Source organism: Etheostoma cragini, chromosome 17 (genome assembly GCF_013103735.1).
Source record: "Etheostoma cragini isolate CJK2018 chromosome 17, CSU_Ecrag_1.0, whole genome shotgun sequence".
In the NCBI taxonomy this organism is placed as follows: domain Eukaryota; kingdom Metazoa; phylum Chordata; class Actinopteri; order Perciformes; family Percidae; genus Etheostoma; species Etheostoma cragini.
In genome coordinates, this window is record NC_048423.1 from 3,655,112 (window position 1) to 3,662,715 (window position 7,604).

Consider the following 7,604-nt stretch of genomic DNA (forward strand, 5'->3'; position numbering starts at 1 on the left):
TACAATTTCTTTGAAGAATTTTGACATTTACTCATTTTTCTAAAGGCACTGCTATTATTTCGAACACAACTGTATATGTGCTCATGGAGGGCAGTGAAGTCCTCAGTAGGACAAGGCTGCCTCCTGTCTTGGTGCTTCCATTACTGTCTCCTCTCATCACCTCACAGCTAAACAGGCAGGAAGTAAGATAAGACTGAGACACAAGTACAGTATATCAAGAGAGAGGCAATCTGGACCAGACAGAGGGAGAGAGAAAAACGTCTATAGTTTTGTATTTTTCTGTGTTCTCATATCATGGTTCCTGGATGTTTGTTATTCTAGTGTTTTCTTTTGGTTCAGTTGGAAGTTTGCCTCGCCATTAACAGAAACCTACTTTACGATTAAAAGACATGGTTAAGACACAAATACACATGCACAAGGAATTTCAGATTGGCCCGGCATATACATTAATCTAGTTTTATCAAGGTTCAACCTATATACTTTCATATACATAGATAGTCAGCGGTTGTCAGTAACTCATTATGATGTATTTAAAAGTTACCTCATTAATTCAAAATATTCAACACATGTTGGAGAAGGGGAGGACAGACAGACCAGGTCAGTGGGGGAATGGAGTGAGAATGGAGTGTTGGCAAAACAGAGAAGCTGTCTCTCATAAACCAAATTTTCTGTGTTGCAGCTTTTTGTGTTGTCTGGCAGTTGTCTGTTACGACCAAAATGAAATCACCAGTTAATTTCAGTTCACTTGCACACTTTTTGTTGTCCTGAAAACACTTGAGAACACAAGGGGCGGCTGTGGCTCAGTGGTAGTGCGGTTGCCTGCCAATTGGAAGGTTGTTGGTTCGATCCCCGCCCCTGCAGTCATTGTCGAAGTGTCCATGGGCAAGACACTGAACCCTGAGTTGCCCCCGGTGCTGCGCACCGGAGTGTGAATGTGTGTTCGTGTTCATCTGATGAGCAGGTGGCACCTTGTACGGCAGCCCCGGCCACAGTGTATGAATGTGTGTGAATGGTGAATGTTTCCTGAAGATGTAAAAGCGCTTTGAGCAGTTGTTAAGACTGGAAAAGCGCTATATAAATACAGCACATTTACATTTCTGCTGCTCTACATAACCAGCACCACTATGCTACCGCCTGTCTTTTTGCACATTACATAGACTGTCGACAGTATGCATAATTGCACATTTTTAACACAAATTTCGCTGCTCTTATTTTCCTCATTGTATATATCTTCTTATTTTTACTTTTTTTATGTTGTTTACTTGAAGGTTATGTTTGTCTGTGGACCAAATTTGTTATAAATGTCTTGTCACCGTGGGATAGAGGGAAACGCAATTTCGATTTCTTTGTATGTTTTTGACATGTGAAGAAATTGACAATAAAGCAGACTTTGATTCTTTGATTCTAATAAATTAAATTGTTTCAAGATTGAGTTATTGAGTGTTGCTTAAGATGGGCTCTGTGATGATTCATGATCATTTCTAAAGTGTAGTTTTGATGATGTATCAAATGACCATACTTGGCCTAATTTGCCGTATATTGTGTACTTAAGCATTTCTGTTTACAATGTCTTTTAGGACCCCCATGCAGAGGAGTTTGAAGACAAAGAGTGGACGTTTGTCATTGAAAATGTAAGTACTTCTATTTTCCTCAACCTTATGGGAAGAAACGGTACCGTATGATTGGATACCTTGCTGAAAGGCACCTGGATTGTCGTTTACAATGACTGGTGATGACGAATTTAAAGTACAACAAGACAAGCACACAATTCCTCATTCTCTTCTATTTATCTTAAACCCTCTTTGCATTACAAATGCAGGTTCTGCCCTCGTGTGGTCAGACTATGTTATTACATGCTTCTCTGCTCAGAGCAAACCACGGGCGCGCGCGCTAGTGTGTGTGTGTGTGTCATTTACAGGCCACATCCTGAGGCCGCTAACTTCCTTTGTTCTTGTGTAATATCAAGTTGTAACTCAACTACCAATAAGAGTTGGATGCAGTTATGTATGCATTTCTCCCCAATTTGTTCAACTGTTGTTTTCTTACCCTTTTCTTGTTTTTGTGTCATAAGGAAAAAATGACTAACTGCATGATTGTCCATGCCATCCAGTATAACGTGAAAACTAGGAAACACGGTGTACAACCAAACACAGGAAAAGTGGATAAGTGAGAGTAATTGATAGAGCGATTTTTGGAAAGTGGGAGGGATGGTTTGAGGGAAGAGGGAGGGGAATAGAGGAAAAGAGAGAGAGAGGAAAGGGAAAACTATTTTAACATGTAGCAGTAGCCAGGAAACCTTTCACTGTTCCCAAGTGATGACTGTTTTATACATCCGCTGGAGCCTGTTCTGTGAAATGGTGTGCCTAAGCAAATTAGGCCTTTCATAGAAATAGATACTCAAAAACCTTTTAACTAATTGTTTTTGTTATGTAGTGTCTCTTAAACACTTGAATAAGTATTATCTGTATTAGAATCATTTTGTAGTCTGTGACAGTGAAGAAAAACGTAATGGCACATCTCAGTTTCCTTCTAATTGTCATAGTAATTAAAATGATCTTTATTTGTTGGGGGGTTTTGGGATTCTGCGACATCAGAGGGGCAAGACTTGCTACAGAGCAGTGCCTATCGATCTGGTAGGGATTTATACTTCAACGGGCTGAGACCATGCTGTCACAGGTGCTTGTCCTGGTCCTGTAGTTGAACGAGGAGCTGCCCTGCTGGATGTACAATGACACACATCACAAGATGTCACTGTCTGTAGCTCACATTTGTTGGTGTTATTCAAGGTTTTGCAGAAGCCCAGTTTGAGAAATCCCTAATGAAGTCTTTAGCATGTTTGTTGCGTGTTAGGCAAGTTTTTTGTTTCTGAGAAAACTGCTGGCATAGTAAGAATTGAAGAATGTCAGTCCCCACATGGAAGCTTCTTTACAGTGTTTATAAAGTTATAGCTGTCCTACGTGTTTTAGTAACAGATTTTCTAGATTTTAGGAAACGTCACGTTAAAAACACACTGGCAGAAATTCATGTTTTCACACTTTTGAGAGTGAATAAGATGAACAAATACATATTTAATGTTGTCAAACTTCCAAATGCTCGGATGTGTAAACTTTTTGACTCTTGAGAGAGAGAGAGAGAGCGCAAGTGATTGACAAGGATAGACCCCCCCCCAATACCCCTCGAGAGGGAGAGCTCAGCTGGCTGCATGCTTAGCCACTGTCACTTTCTGTACATGTCAAGCTCAAAGGAACGTCAGCAGAAAATGCTCTACCTTTCTCTCTTTGATAGAAAGCTGAGAAGACAAGCAGGTCAGCTGGTGTTCTCTGGCCAGAGCGCGGGAGAAAGCAAAAAGAGAACAAGAAAGGAAGAGAAAAAGACAAGTTTGCGGGTTTGCCTGTGTCTCTGCATACCTGACTAATGACAGAAAGATCAAAGCCACACCAGCCCCTTGACAGCAGGAATGGATAGCACAGAGGGAGGGAGGGAGGGAAAAGGCAACCTTATACTCACACACTCAGATGTAGAGGGATGGCAATGTTAAAGTTATGGAAAAAGCAAAAATGAGAGAGAGAGACTGATGGTGGAATTTAAGGTTAAAGATGTAATGTGTTTTTATCTTTTAAGCTTTTTAAAAACAAAGGCCAATTAGACTATTTTTACTTAAAACATTATACTAAAATATTACTTGTAGCTTCAGCCACGTGGACTAATTCACCTGAGTTCAGATAGTACTACAGTTTGTAGTTTTGTCCTGGTTTTTAAGGTTTTAATTTTTTTCTACTTTAAGGAAATTTTCCCAGAAATTACACCTGCATTTACACCAGCTTTTATGCATGGGCCACAACACTCTTGAGATATTTGTTTTTCTTGTGGTACTGAGTGGTGCTCTGCTGTGACTTCCACCTGGTGATTCACTGAGTACTATCGCTGTTACTTTTAGTGTGAGACAGAGACAAACAATGCCTTACATAGTACATATTTCCGGTTGTCATGTATTACAGGAATGCTACTCTTCTCATTCTATTATTTAATAAACATCATAAGTAATGTTTTAGGCATGACTCATTTCATGCATTCAACTTGCAGAAAGCCTTAACCAAGTCCTGTGTGCCTTTCAATTTATAAGATGTATAATTGAATTGTGCAGCTGGTTACTAGTTTCCAACAATTAACAGAGCACATGAGCATGAACTTAAGGAATGATATGGATTTACCACAAGAGGGCAGTCTATCCTAGGATCTGTAAAAGCCCCTTTTTCATGCATTCACAGATAAAACGGTTGGATAACTTGAGTGTGTCAATTGGAAACATATCTTCATGTAGCTGGATGTGCCTGTGTGTCTGTTTTGACAGTATCCAAACATACTAGATGTCTGATCATATTTTCTTCTGACTTTGCTTGTTTATGCTTGAGTGTATAGACAGCTCAGATCCCCCTGCTCACACACCACCCCAACCTTTCAGGTATCTAAGCTAATGTAAAGTCAGGAGGAATGAATGAATGCGGTACTGAGTGCTGCTCTGTGCAGGAGGAACAGAAGAAGAGAGGTGAGTTCTCCTGACCCCTCATCATACGGTGGAGGAAAAAGGGGAAGAATACGCCATTGTGCCCGAGCGCCGGAGATGATGAAATTCAAGATCCTCGCGCTATGGCTTCGTCTTAATCTGGGGGCCCAACCTTGCACTAGGCTAATCCCTCCCCTTCGAATTACTGGCCCTGGTTTGATTGTATTTTGTCATTGAAAATGACAGTGTCAAACACTACCCTTTTCTATCCTCTATTTGTTCGTCTGCCAAGGCAAATCGCATAATCAAAAGCTGAAGAGGGAGAGAGCAGAGAAGAGAAAGCGATGGGGAGAGAGAGAGGTGGCAGGCTGAAAATGGCTGCACAGTAGTATCTCTAAATTGCATGCTACCCTTGCCTTTCACCCTTTTTCAAATAGGCGCGTATTATCAAAAAGGTGAGCAAATTGAGAGTCAAAAGATTGGATGGCTATATTTGAAGGCATTGTACTGACAGGCTCTTTTGTGTGTGTATGTGCATGGAAAAGGGGGGGGTTACTGTGTGTATGCATGTCTGTGTATTCTCTGCGTTTGCATATCAGCCAAAGCTGGAGATGGTAGACCAACTTCCCTCATCTTCAAAGCTTTGTGGGAGGATTTAAATAACACCCCCACCCCCTACACAAACACACACACACACACACACACACACACACACACATACACACAGATGTGGTATTTAAAGTGAGAAGTTATCATGTCTGACTACATTGAATATACAGTTATACACACTTCAAGGCCCAATCTCTGCTATTCCCATCTTACTCATAAGTCACACTTCACCTTTTTTTCACTCACATTACATCAATGTCACTGAGAAAAGAAGGAATTTCCAAAACTATAGCTGCTCTGCCACATCAGCGCTTACACTGTCTGACAGCCTGTCTGCTGCATATTTCCACATTTCAAATACTGGTTTTGAAATTGCCACTTTAACAATTCTTTTTTTCTTTTAAAACTTTTGAACCTGCACAATCATTGCATAAAGGGTGACTGTTTTTCTGCTGTAAAAAGGGAAAAACATTTTCCACAAATACTGGAGAATAGTTATCTTTTCTAGAGTGTTTGCTTACAAGTTTTAATGTAATGTTTTGACGACCAAAGGAAGGGTGTGTGGAAAGGGTGTGACTGTCCATTTTAATACAGCATGTACAGAACAATTGACTGACTTTTATTTTTTATCGTGTTTTATGGAAATGTTTCTGTCACCCCTTTGGCCATGTTGTTACGGCCTTTTCCCTTCTCTATCTCTTTTCCTCTGTCTCTTTCTCCCTTTCAGTCCTCTCTTTGTGGTGATGTCCTGTCTATTATGGACAACATCCAACTCCATCCAGACCACTTCCACGCCACATTTCTCCCACTTACTCACACTCATACAGTCAAACACTGTCACACAGCCATCTCACTGCACACACAGTGAAAAACCATGACACCCAACCACTCTCTCATGCACCAACCTACCTCCATCACCTTTACATGCACACCCTCTCTCTGTATTGTACCCACAGCCATGGTGTACCCCCCCTCCCCTCCCTCTGTCTGGAACACATTACGTAGGCCACTGGCTTGTGAGCGCTGACTGGGCCTCAGGGAAGAAAAACACAATTATTTTAGCCCTTGGCTATTCACGCAAAGGTGACAAAAGCTGGTATGAAGTATGAAATCCCAAAAGTTTCTGCTGTGCCGAGGCTGAGAAATTGGGATTAATTTGCACTCGTGTGCACGCATGTGTCTCCAAAGTTTTCACCTTTGCTCATTTCCCATTTCTTAAATAGTTTGGAGAACTCAAAAGGCCTAATTTATTGTGTTGGAAAAGAGAGCGTATGTGTTCACTCGTGTTGATTGTGTGTGCTCACAATGTTCATTTTTAATAATATATGCTTTATTGTTAAAGGGGTGTAGTTTTGTGTGTGTGTTTGTGTGTGTGTGTGTGTCAAAGGAGAGAGGCGGGGGGATTCTTAGTATGGGATCACACATTCAGACGTGCTTTCCAAATTAATTTAATCTAATTAATCGCCCTGAAGAGAGACAACAGATGCTGGTGATTACCCCCCATGACTGGACCCCCTCCTTACACGGGCATATACACACAACCACAAACGCACAGTATGATCAAACTAGAGGCGCACACAAATAGCTATTTCAACTCTAAATGCTATTTTCTGCCACTAAATACAGCTAAAATGTATTATTTTTGTTCATTGAAGCACATACGGTATTATGGGTTAAATAAGACAATGAAGACACATTGTAGAGCAAATTACTCCACAAAATTCAACTTCCAGCTAAATGTGTTGGTGTCTGGTGAGAAACTGTGTGTGTGTGCGTGTGTATGCGTGTGTGCGCGTGTGTGCGCGTTAGTTACTGGGGTGGAGGCCGGGTGGTCCCTCCTGTCACCCTAATAGGCTTATTGGCCCCCTAATCCACACACCCCCCCCCATCACATGGCTGTCTGCTGACTAACTGCTACCACTACCATGAGGTGTGTGTGTCTAACTACGTCTCTGTGCAGGTGTCTTATTTGTGTGTGACCGTATTTGTGTCTGAGCATGTGTGGAGTTGAGAGACCGTGTATTTCTATTCTTTATTTGGTGTGTGAGCGTAATCATTTGTAAAATAAACACAATCGCTTAGACAATAATCACCTTTTAAATAAATATCTTTGGGATTTGGACAATTGGCCAGACCAATAAAATGAATGACCTAAACTTGTGTTGGGGCATATGAATAATTTTCTTATAATATATAGATTAAAAAGATGAATTGGCTAAATTAAACAATAATCAACATATCAATAAAGCCCTCTTTTGCAGCTGTACCTTGTATTTGTTTCTTTTAGCACACTGCTCTGTACAGCATTGTGTGTGTGTGTGTGTGTGTGTGTGTGTGTGTGTGTTTTTGCTTACATGCATACATGCATTTGTTTGTTAATTAACTGATTAATCTGTTGCCCCTGATGATGTGGGGCTTTGCTTCTGTGCATGCGTCATCTTTTTTATTGTGTGTGTTTGTGTGTTTGTGTGTGTGTGTGTGTGTGGGGGGG

General features: G+C 41.0%; 1 protein-coding gene across 7 annotated transcripts in view; it reads left to right on the forward strand.

The window, feature by feature from the left end:
- The window catches only part of ehbp1 (EH domain binding protein 1), a 140,957-nt gene that overhangs the window by 22,253 nt on the left and 111,100 nt on the right, over positions 1-7,604 (forward strand). For all 7 annotated transcript variants that reach the window (XM_034897842.1, XM_034897843.1, XM_034897844.1 and 4 more), the window contains exon 5: positions 1,578-1,631. In XM_034897842.1, coding sequence (XP_034753733.1) covers positions 1,578-1,631 — 54 coding nt within the window. The remainder of the gene's footprint in view (positions 1-1,577; positions 1,632-7,604) is intronic.